Genomic DNA, 27,189 nt, shown 5'->3' on the forward strand with positions numbered 1-27,189 from the left:
AGAAAATTCAGATTGACTCGGTACTAACGCCTCTATCGCTGGCAAGGAACTTGGGAACTTATTTCGATTACAATATCAGTTTAATTCCTCATATTAATTAATAACACTTGCAAAGCAGCATCATTCCATATGCATAACATCAAAAGAGCTATGAAATATCTTTCAATAGACGCAATTAAAAATTTTGCTTCACGCCTTTATTACAAGTAGGATAGACTACTGTAACTGCCTGTTCTATGGTCTGCCCGCCAAGTCAATCAGCAAGCTATATAGCTACAGCGGGTAAAATGTGATGGCCAGGCTGATATCAGGGTCGGCTAAGTTCTCTCACATCATGCTCCCAGTTTTGCGCTCCCTCCACTGGCTACCAGAAATAGTGCAATTTAAGCTTCTAATTTTAACTTTGGAGGCCATTTACGGGCTGACACCATCCTATATTTTTAATTTAGTTCAAGTAATGCAGCCTAGTACGTACTCATTACGTACAAATAATGACGTCTGTATTCAACCTTTTACTGGTATATTACCAAGAAAACACTCGGCGACAAGGCTCACATTAGCGGCAAGAAAGCTTTTTAATGCCCTTCTTCGCGAAATTAGACACGAGAACAATTTTCAATACGTCAGTTTAAGATCCAAAACGTTTTGCTTAAGTCCTTGTGTGGTTAATATCATTTCTATACAGTCCTATTTTAATTATCCTTCTCACTATACTGTACCTAACTGTTTAAATATTTATATATAAACAGTCGTGTGAATATATTTTAGATCTGGTTGTAACGCGCATTTGATAGTATTTTGACGTTAATTTGTGCTGTAATTATTAAATTATTATTATTCTCATTATTATTCTTATTATTAATTATTGTTGAGGAAGGGAAGGGTAATAGAATTTGACCTTGAGCTTCAATTGATAACATCTGGAATATCTCAAGGTTTTGTCTGACAGGAAACAGATGAAAAATGGCTGATTCTGGCGTGACGTGACTTTTCTACTTGATCATATTACATGTTTGGAATTCCTCTTTGGTTAAGGAAGTTATCTGATAAATGTTAGAGTTGTTTTCAACGCGTAATCGCTTCGTTTCGATATTTTCCTGTTGGCGTTTTATCGAAGGACTCCAGTATGGGAGGAGCAGCTTCAATGCAATCAGTTCACGTAAAAAAGGTTGAAAAGATAGACGAGACATATTGCTGTGTGATAGAACATGTCCCTTTTGATGTTTCACGAAATATCAATGTTTTGTTTGTGTGTGACGAGTGGGGTTCTTCCAAAGGAGGTCTGTCGACTTTTAATCGAGAGTTCGCCGTGAATCTCGCGACATTTTCCAGCAACAACATCAAAGTACACTGCTATGTTTGTGAGAGCAGCGAGAACGAGAGGCAAAATGCCATCGCAAATGGAGTAAACTTGATAATCGCCAAGCATCTTCCAGGAGCTTCTGACCCAGTGGAGGGTCTCAAAATACCACCGGATGAGCTTCGGTATCCCGATGTTGTAGTGGGCCACGGCAGGAAATTTGGTGTTCCTGCTCAAGTGATTGCAAGTAGGGCAAAATGCAGGTGGGTGCAGTTTGTTCACGTTTACTGCGAGGCACTCGGGAAGTTTAAACAAGACAGGCCCAACTCCGATGCAATTGCTGAAAACGAAAAGAAAAATAATCTGGAATTAGAGCTTTGCAAAAAGGCAGATCTGACTGTTGCTGTGGGTGCAGGACTTCAAAAGAAATTCGCACGACGAATTACAAGCATTAAAGTGATCACTCCTGGAATATTTGAGACCTTTGATATACATCCTAAAGACGTGAACGAAGATGGAACCGGACAGGAATTCGGAGTTTTCATGTTTGGCCGTGGAAGCTTTGAGGACTTCTTATTGAAGGGTTACGATGTAGTTGGAAAGGCAATCGCTTCACTTGGAAGGAAATTTAAACTGACATTTGTTGGTGCACCAAAAGACGAACACAGGAATATAGAGAAATGGTTTTGTGAGGAAACAAATATAGCACGCAATCAGTTAACCATTCGTCGATATTGCGGTCGTGAAGAAATGAAGGAAATGTTTTCTGAAGCAGATGTAATCGTCATGCCATCCCGGACTGAGGGATTTGGCTTGATTGCTCTTGAAGCGATATCAGCCGGTGTCCCAGTCCTCATTTCCACTGAGTGTGGAATATCCAAAGCTTTGGAGGAAGTGGATGGTGGTATCATATCAGTGGTCTTTGATTCAGAATTACCTGAAGCGTGGGCAAAGAAAATCCGTGAGTTGTCAGAACAGTCACCAGGTACAAGAGAAACCAACGCTATACGGCTCAGGGAAAATTATGGGAAGAAATACGACTGGGAAAGAGAAAGCAAGAAATTTGAGCAGATGATTCTGGATTTGATGAAGAAGCCTCGAAAGTCTCAAGTGATGAATCTCTTGGTGTCAGGTTGGTGTTCTCTTTGAATGGATACATTTTATTGTTTTTCTGTAATGATTATGATGGTGATGGTGATGATAACATAATAGTAGTCTGTAGTATTTATAGCTATTATGTTGGAATCGCAATGATAATATTGATATATAAAAAACAGCTAGTAATAAAAGACATTCAGTACCAATCTTGAAAAAATCCTGATACTTCAGAAGAGAGCTCTATGGTAAATTTGCTTCTCTAGCAACTCTGAGCATGTAATGTCGCTATTTCTACGATCCAATATTCTTCCTATTGATATGTTCTATTAGTATAATTTCAGAGCTGAGCAAAGAGTGTCCAGCAATCTGATTGGTCGAGCGGTTCCTTATAGGTCGCAATATAAACCACTCCATGCAGTTTATATGCTAAAATAAAATGTTAATAAATGTTACTAAAATGTTATGATTTTAGAAATTTCTCTGTTGTTCAGCTCTGACTACTAAAACAATTATTCGCCTCAGGTTCGGTGAATATTGTCGGATAATCCTCTCCACTTCATCTCGGGGATTAGTCGAGGATATTCACCTCGCCTTTGGCGAATAATTGTTAAATATTGATCGGTTAAGGTGTTTTGATGTATTATATTGGCCAAGAGCTTGTACCTTTAAATCTGAAGAAACTACCCACTGGGCTACCTTTGATTCACTCTTAGATCAGAGCTACGGCTGCTGGTAAATTTCATCTAATTCATTCATGGACAAAACAGCAGAACTTATCCTTCTCAATGCTTGGAGCTAGAAATAGGAACAAAATCTTAGTCTTTGCAATCAGAACCTAAGCAATCATTCAAAAAACACCTTTAGACTGAAATGTTGCAGTTGTTAGTACATGAGGGGGTTTATGCTGATGTATACAATCTTGCTGATAAAATATTCCTTAATTCTAAGCTGAATATTTTAAAGTATTGTTCTTATTGAATTCCTTTCTTTTGTATGTAATGATCCTGTTCTCTCTTTATGTATTAATTTTCTAGCAGATATGAATATATATTCTCCCATATCTATTATTTTATGTTGTACATATCTTCGCTTTACCCCACCTAGATCAGCTATGGTATTTGCAGTGTACATTTACCTTTCTTTCATTAGTTAACTTTCATTTTTATTTAGGTAGTATTAAAAATAATAATAACAATAATAATAATGGTGATAATAATAGTAATAATAATAATATTAACTGTAACGCTCGGTGATTATCACAACATAGGACCAAAAAAAACGTAATTACAAACTATTAAAGATGATGTAAATTATATATGGCTGCATGACTAAGCTGTAACAGTTGTAGTTAACGATGGTAAAATGAATATATTATTCAAGGCCATATACTGCATGTACGTGTTTGAACAATTTTCAGATCCAAGTGGAAATATGACAAAGGTAGAGGCAGTTATTTCTCTGGAAGGAAATGGATCATTACCAACAGGTGTAGTATTTTGAAAATTTCAGTCCTATAATTGACCCTTGGCAGGTGTACAGAATAACTCTGGCATTTAGATTGGCCTTTAATTGAGATTAACATTTGACATTTGAGGGGCACTGTAGGGTCAATGGAGAAAATACTTGCACTCTTTTTTTCTGATTCTTCCATTGTTCTTCCAAGGTGGTCAAGTCCTAGTTGCATTATGATATTTGAATCTGTGTTGATATTTGCATGAAGTTCAGAACACATTTCTATGATGTCTAGTGACCAGTGGAAGCCCATTTAATGAGATAGGGGAGAGAAGGGAGAGTACCGTACTTCCTCATCTAGAAAGTTTGAGGTGTATATTCCTGCTCTATTTTGTAAAAAAGATACTAGCGATCCATACAATTACAGGTTATTAAGAAGTTTTGGCATGTTTGTTTTTCTTTTCCATTTTGCCATCCTTATTCATTATAATAATTTCCTCTCCCTCCTCCTGTTAACCCAGTACACTTGGCTCTCAATCCCCATACAGAATGATTAATAAGCCTAAATTTGGATAAGTTGCCAAGAAATCAGCAGATCAATCTAACAATAAATGAACAATTTTGCAGATGCAGGTGGCAATACAGCAGCAATGTCACTTACAGGTAAGAATGCAAATGTGCATATACCCAGATATGAGAAATGCTCATCAATTGCTAATGTATGTAATATTAATTAGTACTGAGAAAAGTGTTAAGTTTCTTCTTCCTCATCTTGGCCACTTCAGTGATGACTAAATGAATTATGATCAATGTCCTTTTGTCTGGGGACCAAACAATTTTAAGTAGGAAAGTGAAGGGGGGATCGGAGGGGGCATGTGAGTGTGATATCTTTAATTTTATATGTTGTTCCATCAAATGTTCCCTGGGAATATTGTTGGCTTCCCATGCATGTTTGTGACTGGGTGCATGCACAAGTTTTATTTTCATTGCGTGCTGATTCAGACAATTCAGATAAAAGAGCAGAACAAACAGACAAGGAAGAAAGAATTGCATGCAGGCAATAAATATATGTTCAAATGTTGATGTGTTCTTTCTTAAGCTATAAAAAGAATTGTAATATGTGACTGCTTTCCATAATTTGTTTTTATTTATTCCAGGGACTTCAGATAAGAGGAAAGAAAAAATAGATGGGAGCAACGAAGGTGTGGAATCAGCAGGTACATCAGAGTTAACCAACTTGTTTTGTTTCGGTGTTCTTGAAAATATTATAAATATGGCCTAAGTACTGTACATGCACATTTCATTTTCAATGTCTACAGCCCAATTAGTCTCTTGAAGTGTAATAGGAGAACAAAAATCTGAGGGGTATAGGATAGGACAAAATGAATCAGCTGGTATAACAGTAAAACCTCAATTATTCAGACTTGTTGGGAAATTGCTTACTAATAGAACAATAAAAAGTATGAATATAAATTACTACGCTAAAAGAAGCTTCTCAAACAGGTTCCACTACGATCAGTGACAAAGAAGCTCTCAAAGATAAGGGTGGACAGTATTCTAATACAGGTGTGCCTTAAAGTGGTGCTATATAGAAAATCCAAAACACCTTGTGATGGTTATTCATGTAAGGTTATACAATTATAATTGACCTTTGGCAGGTCTGCAGAATAACTCTGGCATTCAGATTGGCCTTTAATTGAGATTAACATTTGACATTTGAGGGGCACTGTAGGGTCAATGGAAAAAAACAATACTTGCACTCTTTTTTTCTGATTCTTCCATTGTTCTTCGAAGGTGGTCAAGTCCTAGTTGCCTTAAGATATTATTTATATCTGCGTTGATCTTAAAGCTTGTCGGTTTAACAATTACCCATGGTTTTACTAGTTAAAGAGGGTCTTGTGCTCTGCTAGGATCAGCAAAGTGAAAAGTGTTGCATGTGGGATAGAGTGAGAAAGTTGTGATAAAACCATGATCATCATGGTTCCTTTAACTGGTAATGGATTAGAATTCCCATGAGCTTGATTCTATTGACATGTAATCTTCAACAGCATTATTAACCTTGTAGAATGCATGTGTATAATTTTCCATATTGTTTCTAGCTATCTATTTTCTGTGTTACTAACAACTTGAAGACAAATTTGTATAACAATTATGAGTCTCTTTAGCTAGCAGTCGTTTCCTTTACTCTTGTGACCTAATAATCTTTAATTCATTGCTGACACTGTTAAAGGAGGAATTAAATGGACAGTAAGTCACTTGGAGGGATTAAAGGGTTAGAACAAAACCAAACTATTATAACCCCAAGAGTGGAATAGTGAAGTATAAAGTTCGTCTTGATTGGTGCATTTTTATTTGTGTTTGTGGGACCCACTGTCTTTATACTGGCTATAATATTAGCTTATCTGATATTTCTGTTCACTGTCCATAGATGATGTTCCACACAGCAGCTTAGAACTTGGAAAAACAGAAAGAAATGACCAGAGAGAGTCTGCACCAGCTGAGTGTATGTAAATGTGATATTGTATGTTACGTACACCCTAAATTTGGTTCATTGCTGAAAAATAGGGTTCAATATTGATGATAAAACATTTTCATTATGGGACTAAGTCCAGCTTCTCAGAAACAGTTTTGGTTGGTTAGTGTTGTAATATTGCCATTCTGTGTGTTGAGGTTGGGCTTCCTGTGCCCTACCTGCATTTTGCACGACCACCAGTTTCACTTTATGGCAGCTATTTATGGCATGATAATATTTTGCTAATATGTTGGCACTTGTGGTTAAGACAACATCCAAACAGAAGAGTTTGGCAGTTGAAAATTAGCTTTGTGTGCATTCACGGTTTTGCAGGCTATGCTATCAACTTAGAGAGGTGATTGATTCATTTTGCTCTTACATGTCTGTAGCTAAAGCTCCACACAGCTCTGTAGACTGTGGAGAAACAGAGAGGAACAAACAAGGACAGTCTGTGTCAGGTGAGTAATTTAACTTTACATTGCATATTACAGTTATCAGTGGACTCAGTAAAAAACAAAAATCAGTGAATCAGGTATGACAGTTCTTAAGAATTTAAGAAATCCAGTAAATTAATTTTTTATTACTCTGTACAACAATAGGATTATTAACATATTCCAGTCTAACATTAAAATTACTACATTTCCTCAAATTAGCCTCCAGGCTCTACATATATCTTAGCACCCTTCCCCTAATGAGTGCCCATCCACCCTCCCCAAGCCAGTAAACTAAACAAACTCTGCCTTGAATAATCATCATTTCTCCTCCCTCACTTTCCTAAATAAAAGGAAAAACCTGTTTCTTTTACAACTTTATTTGTAACTTTTTTAACTTCACTTACTCAGCTAAATCAGTGTAGGTTAATATTTTCTTGGTAAACAACCTCCTCAATTAAGCAACCTGATCCTTCCAATAAGTGCCTCTCTTCTAACCAAAATTCTAAAAAATTGCCTTGATGCTTATTTTAGGACGTAGGAAAGACCTTTGTGTAATTGCAGATTGAGATGAAGCTATTTTGTATAAGATTAAGTAGAATTTCTGTTACTGTTTCTGCTTTACTTTCAACTTATAACAAAGAAATGTATGGAAATACCTGAGTGTAGAAATTTACTACCCCACAACACTGATTAATCATAACTGTTACAATTTCCTCAAATGTGACTGGTGCATTAGCTGCTTTATTTTTCACTAATCATTCTGAAGAGTTGTAATCAAACAGTTAAAGCAGCCAAACATAGTAAGTCCACTCAGCTAAATCCACCAATCACAGAAATGATCAAAGTAACCACAGCAACAACCACTAATATCCTAAAAAAAACTGGGGAACTTACCAAATGGAGGGATTTTTCACTTAAGACAAGTCATTATCTCAACCTAAGATATTTTCCCCTAATGTATTTCTTCTTTTGTTTGAAGTTGTAATTAATGGTTACGATTAATTGGTAACAGGACTTTGTGTCGTCCAATTCAGTCTGTAGTCATGCTCTTGATTGACAGATCAGACTCTCACTTCAGTGGTCGTCCTATTTTGTTAATAGCTCATAAAAATTAGAGATAGAATTTGACTCCACTCAGTCTGATTACCATTATTAACCAAAGCACAATTTGAGTGACCTTCTAGTAAGAATAGATTGAGTGTGTTTAAACCTTGAAGCACTGAAGAAGGACTTGAGTTTGTTCTCAAACATAGAACATTATTCATAAACAAAGCATACAATTGTTTTTTTTTTATGTATGCTTATGGATCATTCAACACTTAAACAGTCAAACAATGTTTGTCTGTCTCCTTTTTTCCATAACACTTGTCACTCTACTGACTTTTTCAGTGAAGCTGAATTTAGAAAGCAAAGTATTCTCTCACTTATAAAACCTAGCACTAATATAGTTAACATGTTTAACGTTTAAATCTTGCCTGTGGCTACGTGATTTAATCTCTTCATTCGTATTTTTTCATATCAGGTTCAGGTACTGCTACTACTGATTCAACAGAAAAAACACAGAGAAATAAGAAAGAAGTTTTCACAGCAACAGGTACAGCTATACAAGGTATACCACGAGCCTCAGTAATTTAGTTGCATTCATATTCCAAAATTGCTTTGCTTTCAACTCTTAAAGTTTATCAACATGTAATTTCTCCCATCGTCTTAATCAGTAGAGCCTTAGAATAAGGCTCTATTGATTAGTTATTTTATTTTCCTCGTTCATTTGTGTGAGCGAGGATAACAAAGAACTGTGTAGTGTTAACTTGTAAAACTCCTGCAAGAAGTCTACAACAGTTAGACGAAACACTTCTGAGGATAAAAAAGTTTTATAACAACTGCTCGCATTGTACTGCTCACTAGTTAAACTTTTTTCCTAAACTTGCTCTCCCACCTCGACCTCCTTCTTTGATAATGTGACCTGTCTTAATTTCTTTTCACGTTATCTGATTTTAGGATCTTCTGTTGACTCCAAAGACACAACAGGCAGAACGTCCCTAATGAATGCTTCTCTAAATGGCAGTGTCCGAGCGGTGAAGGGTCTCATTGAGAGAGGAGCAGATCCGTCCCTGCTGAACAACAGAGGATGGAATGCGTTACATTTTGCCGCAAAGAGTGGAGACACTGACGTCATTGATCTTATCTTTACTCACTTGCCGGACATTGAGTCCAAAACAGCCGAGGGTTACACGCTACTAATGCTGGCGGCTTTCAAGGGCAAATTACACGCAGTGAAATGGTTTCTTGAGAAGGGGGCAAATGTAACCTGTGTTGATAACAGGAGGTGGAATATGTTACATTTTGCCGCAGAGGGTGGAGACACTGACCTCATTGATCTTATCTTTACTCACTTGCCGGACATTGAGTCCAAAACAGCCGAGGGTTACACGCCACTAATGCTGGCGGCTTTCAAGGGCAAATTACACGCAGTGAAATGGTTTCTTGAGAAGGGGGCAAATGTAACCTGTGTTGATAACAGGAGGTGGAATATGTTACATTTTGCCGCAGAGGGTGGAGACACTGACGTCATTGATCTTATCTTTACTCACTTGCCGGACATTGAGTCCAAAACAGCCCACGGTCTCACGCCACTAATGGTGGCGGCTTTGGCTGGCAAATTACACGCAGTAAAATGGTTTCTTGAGAAGGGGGCAAATGTAACCTGTGTTGATAACTGGAGGTGGAATATGTTACATTCTGCCGCACGGGGTGGAGACACTGACGTCATTGATCTTATCTTTACTCACTTGCCGGACATTGAGTCCAAAACAGCCAAGGGTTACACGCCACTAATGCTGGCGGCTGTGGCTGGCAAATTACACGCAGTGAAATGGTTTCTTGAGAAGGGGGCAAATGTAACCTGTGTTGATAACGATAGATGGAATATGTTACATTTTGCCGCACATGGTGGAGACACTGATGTCATTGATCTTATCTTTACTCACTTGCCGGACATTGAGTCCAAAACCGCGTGCGCTTCTACTCCTCTAATCATTGCTGTTCGTTTTGGCAAGCTGCAAGGTGTAAAGTATCTCCTTGAGAGGGGAGCTAACCCTTTAACTAAGGATAATGACGGCCGGGATTCTTTATATCATGCCTCATCACGTGACCCAGATGTTCTTGGCTTCCTGCTGAGTTACGTAGCGAGCAGTGAGTCAGCAAGCAGCAATGATTAACTCAGGTTGGTGAGATAAGTTCTACAGCTTATTTCATGTTCGCTTAATTCTTCAATGTCAAAATGTAAATCACTGGTTTGATCGCCCCATCAACTTCAAAGCTGACCCGAATGAGTCGTAAGTTGGGTAGTTACTATAGGGCTGCCTGTGGCACGCAGATGACTTTTACTAAGATATTCAACCTCTTTGTTCAGCAAATTATTGTGCAATGGTTTCGAGATAGACATTTGTTTAGCTAAACTACTCATTTGTTTTTGTTTTTGTTTTTTTAAGGCCTTACTTTGCGAGGTGTTGTCAATAACCGATGTCCTAATATGGCTTGTACGATGGAGGAGAAGCTGTCAGCTGGTTGGAGATTGTTAAAAATTAACCCACACTGATAACAGCCAGAAGTGTATGTCTGCGTAACGTTGCCAGCGATTTAATTTTTTGTATTTAGACTTCTTAAAGGTGACATGGTTTTGTGCACATTTCATAAGTAAATGAGTTATTTTTTAATATATAACATTTTTTTTTTTACTTTCGACTACATTCATGTAAATAAAAGCTGTATAGGACACCTGTTAATAGAATACGTAAAAAAATTTCTGCTTTCCAATTGGTTGAAATACAGTTTTCAGGAAACACCAATGTAGGGCAGAAAATAATTAACTCAGTGAAAAAGCAGTAAAAATTTGTTGATAACTAAAAACAAAAAAAAAAAAAGGAATGCAGAAAAATTTACACTTTGATTAAACACGTTGTTTTGACCAAAACGGCGTGATGGTGTTCTGGTGTGAATGAATTTATTTTCACGTGGGTCACCCCTCTTTACTTCTACATTACTATGAAAAGCTGCCAAGTATAAAAGGTTTGATCAGGTTTAAAGGAAGTAAAAATGACTTGATTTTTCTCGTGCAATTTGGAATAAGTAGGCACTTTTAAGTTTTCTCCAAAGACCTCAATATTGCATTCTTCCTATAGGCTCACGCAATTATGTTGGTTGTAAGAAAAATAAACGAGATAGTTTATATAAAATTTCACTTTGAATCGTGAGACTACCTCCACAAATAAAGAAATGATTATATCACTGAGTGAGTCAATTTATAAGGAGTTTTTAGGAAGCCTTTGTAAGTAAGGTTTCAGCATTAGTTAATCAATAAAATTTTATATTACAGCATAAAAGTCTTTTTTTCAATGGGAACGACTTGTAATGTCTCTATCGTCTGGAAAGGGAGTGAAAACATTTCCCCGTTTGATAAATATTGTTATTAATCGCCCGACGGGGGATAAACACGGCTTTCAGGGAGAAGGGAGGTTGAACCCGTCATTGTTATCAGACTTCAACTAAGGGGGGGGGGCGACTCCCAATACGTGGCGTCATTGGAATAAATAGAGCATAAGGAAGAGGGGGGTGGGGGAGAAATCAGGAGAATTTTTTTGAATCTTGGCTCAAACAAGATCCACCGATTCCACCCCCTCCCTGCAGGCGATGATTGGTAGCCAGTTCATAAGAGGAAAAAAAATTGAACTGAGGAACAGCGCCCACTAGAAGGAGGATTAAATGAATTCAGAAGGTTATTTCCAAAGAGATTGCTGTAAAAGCGTAATCGCTTCCCCCCCCCCCATTTATCCCCATTTTCACAATAAGGCATAAGTGAGGCCTTTGACGATTGTCGATAAAGTTTAGGGTTATTTGAGGAAACCGAGCATTGTAGGCTTTGCCTTTATAGACTTTTTTTTAACTTAAGTTAAAAAGATCTTTCGATGTCTTCAAGTGGCCTGTAAATTTTAGAAGACGCTGTCAGGTGATAGATTTTTTAAATATTGCGTGGCTGGAGATTTAATGTGCGTTTAAAAAAGCGATAAACGGCGCAGCGGCGTGTTAGATAAATCAATGTTTTCCAGTCCAAACCTCTTGCGTTGTAGCCGCCTCAAAGAGTGTACTAATAAAGACTCGTGTTTGGTTGGGAATTACATCGAAATTTTATCGTCTGGGAAGTTAGAGAAAAATATTTCTGCTCGCAGAAAATGTGGAGATAGCCAATGCACCAATAGAGTTTTCTTGGCTGGATGGTTTACCAGTTTCTCTAGGGATATGGCTAAGCTGCTTGCCCTTCGTGCACGCAGTGAGCTCCGCTATAACGTCTAGCCTCACATTCGTATCCTAAAAGTACACTCACCTAAATGGAAATGGTTAAACCTGTAATGCAGCCAAGAATTCAGATAACAGCCTTAATCGTAGAAAAGCCCGTAGGTGTGAGGTTCGTTTTCTTTGCGTTTCTTAGGTCGTGTCTTATCGTGTCGCCTCTTTCGCTCGGTGCACGAGTTCGCTGACTTAAACTGGAAACGCGATAGGTTAACTTCTGTTTTGCAGAATAATTTTGAAAGGATTATTCTTCGAATTATCATTCATTCTCGGAAAGAGGGTCAAACTTAAAGTGGTTTCTGTGAATGTATGGATTGACTTTTCATATTGAACCCTTTAACTCTCAGAAGTGATTAACATGTGACTTCTCCCTATAATATCCTTCTCCAGCAAACAGGTGATGAGAGTACTCAAGCTTATCAGCTAGAAATTGTTTACTTAATCTGGCTCCAAACTCTCGGAACTGATTTGCAAGGAAATGTGTAGCAGCTAGAGGGAAGAATTGACAATCCGGCCCCGGTTGTTTGAAGGTTGGATAGCGCTATCCACTCGATAAAACTTTATCCGGTGGATAACGCGATACGTTTTTCTGTCACTTATCCGTGGGATAGCGATTTATCCGTGGGATAGCGATTTATCCGTGGGATAGCGATTTATCCGTGGGATAGTCATTTATCCGTGGGAGAACAATTTATCCGTGGGATAGCAGTTTATCCGTGGGATAGTGATTTATCCGTGGGATAGCGATTTATCCGTGGGATAGTGATTTATCCGTGGGATAGCGATTTATCCGTGGGATAGTGATTTATCCGTGGGATAGTGTTATCCACCCTTTGAACAGGCGGGCCCAGATCTTGGCAGTTGAAGGGTTAACTAGGCTACTCAAAAGTTATGCAAACAGGCTTAGGAGAGTAAAATTGCAAAAAACACCGAGTTAATTTTTGTTTGAAAATTTGCAGTGATAATCTACAAAAAATAACTGAAGCCTGCTTGCTTCCTTTCATAGAACGCGTACTCTTACAAAGTGGCATGATCCTAATAAGATTGTGTAGACCTACCGGTGTTCTTTTTCTGCAGAAAGTTGCACTGCCAAGCACATATAACTTTTAGGTAAATATATTCTTGTTCGAAAGGAAAACTTTATCCTTTCTCCCCTTTCTTTTCCTTTTGGCAGGAACCCGAAGCTATCACAGTGGCGGATTTAACAGCGATGAAATGCAAAGAACACATTCATTTGGTAAACAACCAAAATAGTTAATAAATCGACACTGATAAAAAATTCTGTTGTTTTTCCTGGCTCATTTAAAAGGGTTATGATTGTAAGTCACACATCATCAATAACAAAAGTCTTCGTTTGAGAAACGTAACACATTTGAAGATCTTTGAAAAAATAGCCATGTAGGCAGTTGCATTTAAAGTATCGTGAATATACAGTGTAAGATACGGAGTCACAAAGGTTTTCTCCATATTCGGCACATTGTAAATCGCTCTTGTATCTAAACGGACTCGATTCTATTCGTTACGCTCGTATTATCATTCAACTGAAGAAATAACGTACGAATCGAGTACAAGTATCACGCGAGGTTTGTGCTCCGGAGAACTGTGACAAATATCGGCGAAATTCGCAGCACTGAATTACAATTTGGCGTTTTGGATAATAAATCTCGCAAAACTCGTAAAAATACTCAGCGATACTACGCAATATTTAATCCTTGGTCTACTTGGTGCAAGTGTTCAACGGGCGAGCGAGCGTTTGGTCAGTTTCCATGTAATTTGAAATGTTTAACCGTCGGCGCGTTCGTTTAAAACAGAGAAAATATGAAGAGAGGAGGGAAATATTACAGTGAAGGTGAAAGATAGGGAAGGAGAGGGAGGGGGGGGACGGGGTGGCTGGGGGAGGATTCGGTACCCTAAGAACATAACTTGCAATTCTTCTCGTCTTTGGCACTTCTTCTAAGTACGCCAATATAAAATGGTTTTGGACTAAGCAACATCTCACATGTGATGGAACACCATAAACGTGCCCATAAGTAATGACTGCGTTCTATGGCCTCAATAGGGACCTTAAGATGCAGGACGGCGAGCGAGGACGCCAGCAAGGTTTGGACGGTAAACACTACATCGAGGGCACGTCTCGCTCGATGCACAAAAAGATTAAGATCCTGTGGACGTGGCAACTATTTTCATTGCAGAATTTGGGTTTTTTCTTTAGCATAAACCCCTTTCCCATCGCTAATAGGGAACTCTTCTTAGATGTCGAAATGATATTTTTAGATGTCGAAATGATATTTACCTGAACATTAGGGCTTTCGAACAAGACGAAAATCTCATGACAGCAAAGTCGTCATCTGCTTGTAAGTAAAGGTTTGTTTTCACATACCTTGTTGTCTGCTTGTTTGTTGTCTTAGTTTTCCTGTGATACGGACAAGAGATGGGTGCAAAATAAGTTTAAAGGATAAACGAGAAGCCATAGCTTTTGCCAAGATAGTGGGGTCATAGATGATGAGGGCTTTTTGTCTTTTGTTTGATGTTAATCAATCTAAAAATCCCGAGTTTCCCTACGAAGGCTACGGAACGTTTGACTTTACTGAAATGGATGACACCGAGTGCAAAGCGGAATTTCGTCTCAGAAAAGCTGACATTTCTGTGCTTGCCGGAGCTCTTGACATCCCTGAAACTTTAATCCACAAACAGGGATATGTGATTGATGACATAGATGGACTGCGCGTCTTGTTGCGAAGGCTTAGTTACCCGCGCAGATGCTCAGATTTAATTCCCCGTTTTGGGCGGCCCGTACCAATACTAAGCATGATTTGTGGCTCGGTCACTGATGACATCTACAACATATACAGCCACCAATAACTGAGTGCAGCCACTCTTTTCTGGACCCAACACCTCACCACGTGTTCGGAAATGCAGTTTTTGTCAAAGTTGCTACCTTAATAAAAGGTCTTTAGTAAGAATCATTGCGCAAACAGACGTGCAATGATTAACATGAATAGAATTAATAAGGGAAAAGGAAAGCATTAATTACTTAATTACTGAGATAATTGTTTCAGGTTTGTGGATGGTACAGTGCCGAGACCAATCTATCGTTTACAATGAGTACAAGCGTGTGCACGGTCTAAAATTCCTGTCTGTTGTTCTGCCAAACGGAATCATTACAAATCTTTTTGGACCAGTAAGTAAGTACACTATTTAATTTGTTTGTAAGCTGATGAGGTATGTGGCCAGTGTATACATAGGAGACCGAATGTTTTTAATTGTCCCCGGGCCCTTGTGCCATGAGGGGACGCAAATCGTCTGCACTGGAAGTACACATCAAACTCCCCAGGGGTTCTAATCCAATTAAATATGTGGTTTTTGTGTCAGCGTTTGCGTGGTTAATATCGTTAGCGCCCCTTTCGGTTGGATCTGGACAGTGTCGGTATTTGGATCTGGACAATGTTCTTTTTTTTTTTTCCCAGATTGCTTTGTAGTGCATGTAGTTTTCTTAGTTATTTTCCCCAAAAATTGCGCCGAGGAAAGGTTTTTCGACCTTCTCTCGCGTCGTCAGTGATGCATTAAGCGAGCATAATTACTGGTATGTGCTCACAACAGAATTTTGTGGAATTACTCCTCTGCAATATTTTAAGCGATCGCCGATTCTGACAACTTTTCCAGAAGATTTCTGCCGAATTGAAGGCGACAAACTTCGGCTTCTCGATGGGCGCCCCTTCGTCAACAAGAAAAATTCCAGCGCATTTGAAGTTGTTTGCTCGTCTTTTGGGCTTGTATCGGTTATTCTGAGGGAAAAAAGAGGTTCTGAAGAAGGAGGATCCGCCGCGATTTATAAAGTTAAAGAATTTTTGAATGGCTTGGATTTGAGTTCCCTCAAGGGAGACGGCAACGACTTGAATTGCGAGCGACCACGTGCAGCTCGGCGCCATACAATGACCCCTCAATTCAACACTCCGCCTAGCTAGTACGAAAGAAATGCCTGTCTCGGTTCATTTGACTCCTCCAAACAGTGGCAGTCTTAGTTCTCCTAATCTAAAGGAGATTTATGAAAGGAATGATTTGGAGACCCCAGTAAAGACTTTCCTTATTAAGAAAAGTGGTAGCCGCGTTCTCCAAGATGCACAAGGTATCTTTGAAAGGAGCCGAGAAAATTTATCAACGGTGCTTTCCAGAATGTGTGCTTTTGGCGATCCTGAGGACAAGGCTTTTGTAAATGAGGTTGTGGAAGATGTGACCCTAAAGAAAGGGGTTAAACGGACGGTGGAAGAGCTTGTTGGTGATGAAACATTTTCCTTATACGTGGAAAGCCTCCGAGTTCCAGATTGGGTGCTATTATATTTCAAGACCAAGGCAAGGGTATCTGGTAATACTTGGCAAGCTGTAATCAATATCACCAAACTTGGAAGGACAGGGGTAAGTAAGGTCTGTTATTAGTTATCAATCTTAAGAGGCTTCTTTTGGAAAGGATATGTCTGCACTCAGATCTAATTTATCCCAACTTGGAAGCAGTTCCACAGTAACAAATTTAATGCTTGAAAGTGGCAGAAGAAGTGCAAGTCTCATTATTATTACTATGATAATAGCTAATTTTTTTAAACCTCAGTTATATCAGATGTATTTTTCATGTTAATTTTGTTGTTTAATTTTTCTTTTGCTTTCTTTCTTTGGCTTCTGTTTTAGAAATCCTTTGACACACCAATATTGTTGAACCTTAACCAAAGTAAGGCGGCCAAAAAAGTGATCTTTGGAGTTTGTAAAGAATTGACATGGATGTGAAAAAGGTGCCTTCTCCTTTACAAGGTTATCAGGTGGATTTGTTTCCTGTTTTGGAGTTGATTGTCTGCAAGCAAAGGCTGCATAATGTGTGCTCACCAACTCTCAAACTTCTGATGAAGATAGATGGAAGACCCTTTTGTGGTAAATACTGACTGTCAGGTTTAAGTCTGCTGCCATAAATTATAAAAAAATACCTTATCTCGGATTAAGTGTGTGGTTGTGCATAATTTTTGTTCCCATGAATGAAGGAAATAATAACCATTTCTATTATCATTTTTTTATGATCAGGTAGAAATCAGGTATTGGTAGGTCTGGTTCCTCGTCTTAACCCTGTTTACGACATACAGAGTGCAAAGTCTGTTTACCCACTGGCCATTGCGAATCGTAAAGAAAACAGGTTCATCATTAATTTCTATTATTTTATGTTACTAAAATACTTTTTCTCCTTTGCTTGACGTGGTTACAAAGTTTTTAATTAGCACAGTAGAGACACTTTCTTATAAAGCTTTCCTTACTGAAAGCCTATAGTTTTATAGAACATATATGTTACAGTTTTCATAGTTGTATTGTTGACTCAATTTCCAGTACTGGCTCTAAAATCTGACAAATGTAATATGCACAAATACACACACACACACACACACACACACACACACACACACACAGACACACAAACACACACACACACACAAAAAAAAAAAAATACCCACACATTATGTATTAAACAGAAAGAGGAAAAAAACTGCAAATCCTTTTGCATTATAAGAACATTACCCCAACATAAGCTCTGAATAAACAACAAGTTTCATCGGTTGTCTTCATGCCTAATGTTATTTTGATAGGGAAAGCCTGAAGGTACTTTAAAGGATCTAAATGAACAAAAGAGAATCATCAAGAACCAAGGAATTTTTGTTGATAGCATGAAGTTCAATGTAGAATTTGATGGTAAGATGTTTCTATCATTTTGTTACATGATGGTTATTTGCAAGAACATTAACCTTAATCTTTTTAAAAGGCAGGATGCTGACTTTCTTTTTAGAAACTTAATTGAGGGTTTTTTTTTTTTCATTATCAGTGAACATTATTTTAAACAGTAAGTTAATTTTCGACATGTACCGGGGGTATGTCATATCATAATTCTTTATTGCTGTTGTTTTTTTGTCATATCTTAGTTTCATTGGACTACAAAACACTGATCCTTCTTTTGGTAAAGAAAGGGGATCTTGATTTTCAACTTGGTGGTCGAGGGGTAGATGTAGAATTCTGCTTTATATGCAATGCAATCAGGGTTAGTATTTGCGTTGGTGTACATGTGAATCAATGAGCATTATTAGTTGTAGTTCATCAGTTACAATACACAAGCTACAGTCTTCTCTAATAATGCAACCAAAAAAGTTTGTAAGATAATATTAATTTATTTTGAGGTAATTTCATTTCCCATTAGGGTTGCAAATGTCATGAAGTGGCCCCAGATGAAACCTGCCTAGAATGCCAACAAAGCAAGTGTAACATAGGCAGGTATACTTTAAGTTTAGCCATTCATGATCATTAAATAATGCACAGGCTTATGTAGAAAGTGCTTGAGGCCTTTTGGGTACCAAAGTTGATGCATTGGTAAGAGCAGTTACCTTCCACCATTTATTTATTGCCATGATATTCATAAGACTATTTATTTTTTATTTATAGATAATAATAATAATAATAATAAACTTTAATAATGTGTCAGGGGTATTTAGCTTGAAGCTATTTGGAGACACAACTTGGAATGTTGGTTTTTGCGGAGGGAGGAAAACCAGAGGACCCGGAGAAAAACCCGCAGAGCAAGGATGAGAACCAACAAACTCAACCCACATGTGACACCAGGTTCAGGAATTGAACCCAGGCCACAGTGGTGGGAGGCGATTGCTCTCACCACTACGCCATCCCTGCTCCTCTTGGGGTACCCATTTACAATAAAATTATTGTAAATGCACCATTGTTGTCCATAATTTGCAGATCAACTGGAATCCGGGATGATCTCCTTTTTCTCCTTGATGAAGAGCTTACTAGCATTCAGTTGTGTGCACTACATATGGAGATGCGCAATACAGAGCAGTTGCTTGCATCCATTGGTCTGATTGCCTACAAGATTGGTTCACTTCCAGAAGCCAATCAAGCCCTGAAGTGCTTTGGCCCAGAGTCTTTTCATGGTGATAGAATTTCTGTTAAGAAGAAGAGTGGTCAGGAGTCTGCTATTTCAAAGCAGAATATTCATGTCAGCTCTATGTCAGGTACATGAGTGGTCAAATTATTGGCTTTGTGTGTATTTTACAATTGATTCACTTTGTGGGTATATCTATTATTTTTCCCATTGTGATAAAACACATTTCAGGTCCAACAGAATTTGAAATTCTTCAAAACCTTGAAGAGATTGTGGGATTCTCCCTTCCGCTGGACAAGTTGAAGCTCTCCTACACAGCTGTAAATACAGCTGAAAATTTTATTCTTAATTGTGTTACATTTTGTCAGTCCCATGTTGATGTAAGTCTTTGATACCAGAGGTGGCATTGCCAAGTACCTTCACTTGTGGTTAAACAGTTCTTGTTTATTTTTCTTTAAATTATGAGGTGTGGTTTGTATTGTGCAGCGCCCAGATGTTTCGTCGGAGAGCGCTTTTGAATTGGGCACCATTTGTAAGTACTTGCTTCCTTTTCAATTTCACAGTATGTGCTAATTACCTTTCTTATTTAGTATTTAGTGTTTATTACCTTTCCTATTAATCGTATGTAGAAGTCTGTACTTTTGGGTGGCACACCCTAAAGTGCAGTATAACCCAACATTTTTGTATTTTTACACTCTTTCTATCATCTTATTAAGTAGACTGTAATTTAAGGTGGCACACCCAAAAGTACAGTATAACCCAGTATTTTTGTATTTTTACACTCTTTTTATGATTGTAATCAATAGACTGTACTTTAAGGTGGCACACCCAAAAGTGCAGTATAACCCAGCATTTTTGTATTTTTACACTCGTTCTATGGTTGTAGTCAATAGGCTGTACTTTAAGGTGGCACACCCAAGAGTGCAGTATAACCAAGCATTTTTGTATTTTTAAACTCGTTATATGATCATAGTCAGTAGTCTGTACTTTAAGGTGGCACACCCAAAAGTGCAGTGTAACCCAGCATTATTGTATTTTTACACTCTTTCTATGATCATATTCAACAGGCTGTACTTTAAGGTGGCACACCCAAAAGTGCAGTATAACCCAGCATTTTTGTATTTTTACACTCTATCCAGGATCATAGTCAAAAGGCTGTACTTTAAGGTGGCACACCCAAAAGTGCTGTATAACCCAGCATTTCTCTATTTTTAAACTCTTTATATGATTGTAGTCAGTAGTCTGTACATTAAGGTGGCACACCCGAAAGGGCAGTGTAACCCAGCACTTTTGTACTTTTACTCTCTTTCTATGATTGTAGTCAATAGGCTGTACTTTAAGGTGGCACACCCAAAAGTGCAGTATAGCCCAGCCTTTTTGTATTTTTAAATTCTTTATATGATCGTAGTCTAGTCTGTACTTTAAGGTTGCACACCCAAAAGTGCAGTTTAATCCAGCATTTTTTGTACTTTTACACTCTTTCTCTGATCATAGTCAATAGGCTGTACTTTCAGGTGGCACACCCAAAAGTGCAGTATAACCCAGCATTTCTGTATTTTTAAATTCTTTATATGATCGTAGTCAGTAGTCTGTACTTTAAGGTGGCACACCCAGAAGTGCAGTATAACCCAACATTTCTGTATTTTTAAATTCTTTTTATGATCGTAGTCAGTAGTCTGCACTCTAAGGTGGCACACCCAAAAGTGCAGTATAACCCAGCATTTCTGTATTTTTAAATTCTTTATATGATCGTAGTCTGTACTTTAAGGTGGCACACCCAAAAGTGCAGTATAACCCAGCATTTCTGTATTTTTAAATTCTTTATATGATCGTAGTCAGTAGTCTGTACTTTAAGGTGGCACACCCAAAAGTGCAGTATAACCCAGCATTTCTGTATTTTTAAATTCTTTATATGATCGTAGTCAGTAGTCTGTACTTTAAGGTGGCACACCCAAAAGTGCAGTATAACCCAGCATCTCTGTATTTTTAAATTCTTTATATGATCGTAGTCAGTAGTCTGCACTCTAAGGTGGCACACCCAAAAGTGCAGTATAACCCAGCATCTCTGTATTTTGAAATTCTTTATATGATCATAGTCGGTAGTCTGTACTTTAAGGTGGCACACCCAAAAGTGCAGTATAACCCAGCATTTCTGTATTTTTAAATTCTTTATATGATTGTAGTCAGTAGTCTGTACTTTAAGGTGGCACACCCAAAAGTGCAGTATAACCCAGCATTTCTGTATTTTTAAATTCTCTTATATGATCGTAGTCAGTAGTCTGTACTTTAAGGTGGCACACCCAAAAGTGCAGTATAACCCAGCATCTCTGTATTTTTAAATTCTTTATATGATTGTAGTCAGTAGTCTGTACTTTAAGGTGGCACGCCCAAAAGTGCAGTATAACCCAGCATTTCTGTATTTTTAAATTCTTTATATGATCGTAGTCAGTAGTCTGTACTTTAAGGTGGCACACCCAAAAGTGCAGTATAACCCAGCATTTCTGTATTTTTAAATTCTTTATATGATCGTAGTCAGTAGTCTGTACTTTAAGGTGGCACACCCAAAAGTGCAGTATAACCCAGCATTTCTGTATTTTTAAATTCTTTATATGATTGTAGTCAGTAGTCTGTACTTTAAGGTGGCACACCCAAAAGTGCAGTATAACCCAGCATTTCTGTATTTTTAAATTCTTTATATGATCGTAGTCAGTAGTCTGCACTTTAAGGTGGCACACCCAAAAGTGCAGTATAACCCAGCAATTCTGTATTTTTAAACTCTGTATATGATCATAGTCATTAGGCTGTACTTTAAGTGGCACACCCAGAGACGCCCGCTCGTCAACAAGAATAATTCCAGCGCATTTGAAGTTTGGATGGCCGAGGGGTTGGCGGCCTATTCAAGGAAATACGGTATATAGATTACTTGAGGCTGTGCGCGTTATTTTGTGTTGTTGCATAATTCATGTTATCTCGTATTGCCCAGTTTGTCAGGAAATCAGTCGTTGTCGTGTGTTTACGTCCTACAAAAACGTTGCATCGGAAATTTCATGATCCAGCTTCGCAAAGAAATGTACCAGCTTTTGTTTTGCCTTGATTTATTCATTGATTTTTTTTTTCACAGCATTTTGTGTTTTGAAGTTCTCTTCCCGTCGCGGTTTGCAGGGCACCTTCTAGCAGTAAATGAAACTGTTTTTCAAATATGTGTCTGAAATGACCATTTATTATTGTCGCTCTGCTGTAGATAGGTGAAGAGCTCAAAGAGCAGAACAGTTTGAGTCACAAGAATTTCTTCACGTTATATATCCCAGAAGCACTTAGGTATTACTCTGAATGCCAGGTTTTCAGCCTGGGTGAACCAGAAAGGATAGAAAACACTTCCCTATTTTAACCATGAATGAAAACCTAAGTATGTTTTATATCCCAGTAGCATTAAGGCATTACAATGAATGCCAGGACTTCTGCCTGGGTGAACCAGAAAGGATAGAAAACACTTCCCTATTTTAACCATGAATGAAAACCTAAGTATGTTATATATCCCAGTAGCATTAAGGCATTACAATGAATGCCAGGACTTCTGCCTGGGTGAACCAGAAAGGAAAGACAACATTTCCCTCTATTAACCGTGAATGGAAAACTAAGTTTGCTATATATCCCAGAAGCCCTCTGGCATTACGCTGAATGCTATATTAATCAAAGAAATATGACAAATAAATATATATCTCAGAAGTGGTCAGGCAACACTAAACAAAAGATTATTATTACAGGATTAAACTTCAAGAAAATAGATTTCTTTAAAAGAAAACAATGTTGACTGTGCCATACTACAATGGGTGCACACAATTTAAAAATTTAAATGTTATACATTGCATGCAGAGCACATAAATTGACATCACATGGTTCCTCTTCAAGGGGAAAGAGCAAGTCATCTCTTAACCCTGTCCATCTGAAACAGAGAGAAAAAAAATCAGTGAATTTAGTTTCCACCTTTGTAATCCAAACCTACCTCTGCTGGTAACTGTCTGTCAAACTGAGTATCCCAAGTGAGATTTAAAGACATGGGTTCCAAATAGAAAGTGAAGTACCATACTGCAAGCTTGACATTTTTATGCTTGTCAATACGGAAATGCAGAGTTGTACCTACCCCGCCCCCCCAATATTTGCTTTGCTCTTTGGGAAACACTCAGCAAAGGCTTCCCCACGAGGAACATCAGGACAGGCACATTCCTATCAACAAAGTGCACGTACGACTTAATAATGAATGAACTTGGCTAAAGCCATATAATATTCACTATTATTTGTAGATATATAATCACTGTTCACCACAGATAAAATATGTTCATGTTTGTGGACAGATTTCTGCCTTTCCATAAAGTCAAGAAAGCCAAGAAAGCTGTCTTGAATTGATTACAAATAAATTGCATCACAAATACCGGTAACCTGAAAATGTTTTGTGTTACTGTAGAATTCTGCTATGATGCATGTCATTTAGCAATTGCAGGTATAACCTACCTTAATAACTTTGCAGAATACACAGCACTGTGTCCAATCCGGCCTCGCTGGCAAAGTCCATTGATATATTTGTTAGCATCACCACCTTTTTGCTTGAGTAGCATAACATGGCTAGACATGTAACATAAAAACATTGCAAAACTAAAACAATATGAAGAGTCAAGATTGGCAGACAAATAACCTGGAAATTTAACGTAGGTACTAAAAGTTGGAATCACCTGAAATTTACTTAGGCAGTGGAAGTTAAAGCCACCATTCATCAGCTATATTCTGTCATTTGCAGTGAAATACCTTGCAAAAAATCCACATATATTTCACACTTGCAATAACAAAGTCAGTGAAATTCTAGGTCACGCTATAAATTCGTCTCTGATTAAAAAGAAACACAATGTTCAAAATTTCCTTAGGAAGTTTGAAAATCTTTAGGCCTTCCTGGGCTTTTTCATATATAATTTGCATAATCCCGTTGAAGAAACGTCACGTATTTCTTTCGATTTAAAACAGTTTCTTCTTTGCATTCGCGATCGCATGTTGTTATTGTCACGCAAGTGCTTTGTCAAGAAGTGAATTCGCATACTCCCGTGCACTCCCAGCCATTCGTAGAGCTAATTGAGTGTGTTTTCAACAAGAATAATGGAATGTTTCCTTGAAGACCTGTTTGTGGTGCCTATTCTGTACTGTAGGGCATTATATACGGTATCCGTAAGCCGGGCTCCCTGTGGATAAACTCGATTGTTAACACTTATTTTCTGATGTCACCCGTAACTTTTTAGGTGCTTTCATGTTGTTTTAAATTGTTTCGAGATATTTTCAGGTAATTTCAGATGGTTTCCTTGGGGGTTTCAGGTGGTTTCATCGGTGGTTTCAGGTGGTTTCAGGTGATTCCAACTTAAAGTACCTACGGGAAATTTAACTTTAATGCATCTTCCATCAACCACTATAAGCTGCAAAATCAAACTCAGGCACTTTGCTGGATCTTTAATGAAATTTAATGGTATTGAGTTCTGATACACCACAAAACCAACATTCACAACAAAACATAAGGCAGCAAATACACTTAGCCGGTTTATGACGTCACTCCATAGCAACCAGCCTTTTCGAATATTTGAACTTCTGTTTACCTGAATCTCGTGATGACTCTTCAAATGGATATTTTTCTGACTACCAATACGTTTAAAAGTTGTCTGTGCCAAAAACGGCATTGAATATTGAGCCCGCTTACGTCTTGCATCGTCTCCATTAGCGCCCTCCGAAGCATTGTTGATCTTGAATAATTTACATCTAAAACGGTTGTTAATCGTGGTCGCTTCACATTACTTTCCATTTCTTCTTTAGAATTAGCCTTAAGCATGATAAGTCCGCTTTCGTTGCCTACCTGTTTTGTATCCAGATTTGGAGAAAATGATTTTTATCTATCAAGTTTGTCTCAGTCACATTTGGTCCACCATTGATGCCAGGCAGAACTTAAGCCAGATTACCCGCTTTCTTCTGCTGTCGCTTTCGCTTTCTCCATTCTCTACTTTGTTTAGGTTTCTCCTTGGGAGTATTTTTTCGCGATTTTACCTCCTGTTTATTTGGTATTTCCAGCTTAGTGGAGGCCTCAAGGTCCGCCGACATTTTATTAATGTATTCCCGAGGAAGAAGAGCGAATTAGTTGAAACAGTACGTGCATCCGATCTCGTAATTTACAAAAACTTTATTGTTGTGGTGAAAAATGAGAGCCGTCTTATTGAAACTTGATGACAATATAAGCCGGCAAAGAAAACACTGCAAAAGCAATATATCTGTCACATCGATGTCAGCAGCAACAAGATTATGACGCCTTACAGGAAAGCTACCTGGAGCGCTCAAAAAGCCCCATACATTTTCTTAGACTTTTAGTCTAAGAAAATGTATGGGACTTTCCGGGATACTTGCAGTGCAGACGATTTGCGTCCCCTCATGATCCAACACAGCTAATGAGTAGCAACAGTAGGAGGAGGGGGATGGCTCATTTATTAATAAATGTTTGGTTTGTTAAAAAGAAAAAAAAAAAAACTAGATGATGACCCATGATCCTTCCAAAACAGTGTTACATTCTTGATTTCTTGAGCATGAAAATAGTGCCAAGATTTAAGCCAGCTTACCTTAATCCCAGTTTATGACTCCATTTGCAAAATGATTTTTGTTAACAGAAGTTAAAAAACATGATGCATTAATGTTGGTCGAGTCCATGTTGCTGAATGATCTTGAGAAGCACACTTTCTCTCCGACGGGCCAGGCGATGTGAATTTATGGAGACCTAAGATGCCCTCATCGTGTGCACCCGTAGAGGCCATTTCAACGTGGAGTGCTGACAAATCAGGTGCAGGAATTGAATAAATCCACGAATATAGCTCGCTCCTCTGTGGAGTGGATTTTTGGGGACATTATTAACTATTTCAAATTTTTAGATTTCAAGAAAGATTTGAAGTTTGGTCCGAGTTCTATTGGTAAAATGTAATTATTGTGGGCCTTACTCAGGAATATACCAAGTTGCCTTTATGATCATGGTAACACAACTTCTGATTATACTTTCAACTTTCAACAACCTGCCTGCTGAGCTAAGGTCGTTAGAATCGAGACTGAAATTTAAGAACAAATTGCGAGATTATTTTAGTTAAAAAAAAAAAAAAAAAAAAACTCGATCTAAACGTGGTTATAGGTATCCTTTTTCAGAGCATTTTATTTTATTGTATGCTTTTCTAGACCTTAAGATCAATGATTATATCTTGTTAAGTTTTATTTTATTTATTTATTTATTATTTTGACAGGACCCCAAGGACAACAGTGTTACACACTGATGGGTTTTCAATCCTGTATAAAAAATTCGTTATTATTATTATTATTATTATTATTATTACCCAATTGGTCCCTCCCTGTTTGCAAGATTACTTTGCTTTGTCTGCCGAAAAAAAGTCAGATTATTCTATTGTATTAGCTTTTCTGCAGGAAGCCATATTTGTTTGCACGGTAAGTCTCAAAAGCCTGCTGTAGATTTCCTTTTAATCGTTTCTCAAGTACTTTTAATTATGTTGAAAAAGACGATTTCATTTTTCTCTAAAGAAAGTACCGGCACGTTTTCAGAAACAAATAAAAAAAATTAATTTTATCACAAGAAAAGGAGACTTCATGGTTGATGTTACAACTTAATTAAGAAGTGTAATCCTGCTTGTGATAAGACCACGAGAAAACTACGACAGTAACAACACACTAAGATACTTACGGTGATGCCTTTTTGTTGACTGGTTTAGGAACAAACTGAAATGGCATGGTGCACAACAAAACAAATGCGACGGAAAACAGACGGAAACAAGGACACCGTATCTCTCGCTCGCTTGTCAAATCTCCTTAGCTTCACGATGAAAATGCTTGGGTATTTTTTAGAATCATTACTGAATTGGCGAAGCCGCACATTCGCAGTCTTTTTGTTTAATTTTTGTACCTATCTTGTAGTAAGAGAAGTACCCTCCCACACAAGGCCGGTGGTTTACTGACTTTCTTTCGATGCTGACTTTACTGACTTTCTTTTGATGCTGACTTTACTGACTTTCTTTTGAAGCTGTAAATTTGTTTACCGTCATTGTTAAAAAATGAAGAAATG

The 27,189-nt window shown here is 37.9% G+C and overlaps 1 protein-coding gene, 2 long non-coding RNA genes and 1 pseudogene across 12 annotated transcripts in view; 2 read left to right on the forward strand and 2 right to left on the reverse strand.

The window, feature by feature from the left end:
* The window catches only part of LOC148737284 (uncharacterized), a 243,101-nt gene extending 227,537 nt beyond the window's left edge, over window positions 1-15,564 (reverse strand). Inside the window, exon 1 of the long non-coding RNA XR_015996251.1 lies at window positions 15,426-15,564. This is a non-coding gene — a long non-coding RNA (uncharacterized LOC148737284). The remainder of the gene's footprint in view (window positions 1-15,425) is intronic.
* On the forward strand, window positions 1,061-11,178 carry LOC148737303 (uncharacterized). Of its 3 annotated transcripts, none has more exons than XM_088747512.1 (10): window positions 1,061-2,432; window positions 3,816-3,884; window positions 4,478-4,513; window positions 5,008-5,067; window positions 5,354-5,416; window positions 6,279-6,353; window positions 6,752-6,820; window positions 8,319-8,405; window positions 8,795-10,019; window positions 10,288-11,178. In XM_088747512.1, the coding sequence occupies exons 1-9, from the start codon at window positions 1,127-1,129 to the stop codon at window positions 10,012-10,014; spliced, it is 2,985 nt and encodes a 994-aa protein (XP_088603638.1). In that variant the 5' UTR covers window positions 1,061-1,126; the 3' UTR covers window positions 10,015-10,019; window positions 10,288-11,178. The 3 variants fall into 3 exon arrangements, with proteins under 3 accessions (XP_088603638.1, XP_088603640.1, XP_088603639.1); XM_088747513.1 differs by having other exon boundaries at window positions 1,062-2,432; window positions 8,319-8,390; XM_088747514.1 differs by lacking the exon at window positions 5,354-5,416.
* A 379-nt stretch (window positions 15,565-15,943) lies between the features above and the next one.
* LOC148737304 (uncharacterized) lies at window positions 15,944-22,256 on the forward strand (annotated as a pseudogene). Its single transcript, XR_015996231.1, has 8 exons — window positions 15,944-16,555; window positions 16,823-17,059; window positions 17,207-17,315; window positions 17,761-17,863; window positions 18,091-18,206; window positions 18,363-18,436; window positions 18,914-19,188; window positions 19,525-22,256. The product of XR_015996231.1 is annotated as an uncharacterized LOC148737304 (transcript).
* Window positions 22,257-22,788: 532 nt separating this feature from the next.
* LOC148737305 (uncharacterized) lies at window positions 22,789-25,327 on the reverse strand. Of its 7 annotated transcripts, none has more exons than XR_015996235.1 (4): window positions 25,046-25,327; window positions 23,568-23,678; window positions 23,200-23,282; window positions 22,789-23,001 (listed from the first exon to the last, which is right to left on the reverse strand). It is a non-coding gene; the product is annotated as an uncharacterized LOC148737305 (long non-coding RNA). The 7 variants fall into 7 exon arrangements; XR_015996238.1 differs by having other exon boundaries at window positions 24,943-25,327; XR_015996237.1 differs by lacking the exon at window positions 25,046-25,327 and adding an exon at window positions 24,145-24,800.
* Window positions 25,328-27,189: the final 1,862 nt, after the last annotated feature.

This window comes from Stylophora pistillata, chromosome 2, assembly GCF_964205215.1.
Source record: "Stylophora pistillata chromosome 2, jaStyPist1.2, whole genome shotgun sequence".
NCBI lineage: Eukaryota > Metazoa > Cnidaria > Anthozoa > Scleractinia > Pocilloporidae > Stylophora > Stylophora pistillata.

Bases quoted from the DNA above. Each gene is read 5' to 3' on its own strand.
- LOC148737303 (XM_088747512.1), top strand. From the start codon at position 1,127: ATGGGAGGAGCAGCTTCAATGCAATCAGTTCACGTAAAAAAGGTTGAA. The intron at 5,068-5,353 runs GTACATCAGAGT...CTTCTCAAACAG, and splicing joins CGAAGGTGTGGAATCAGCAG to GTTCCACTACGATCAGTGAC. The intron at 6,354-6,751 runs GTATGTAAATGT...ACATGTCTGTAG, and splicing joins AGAGTCTGCACCAGCTGAGT to CTAAAGCTCCACACAGCTCT.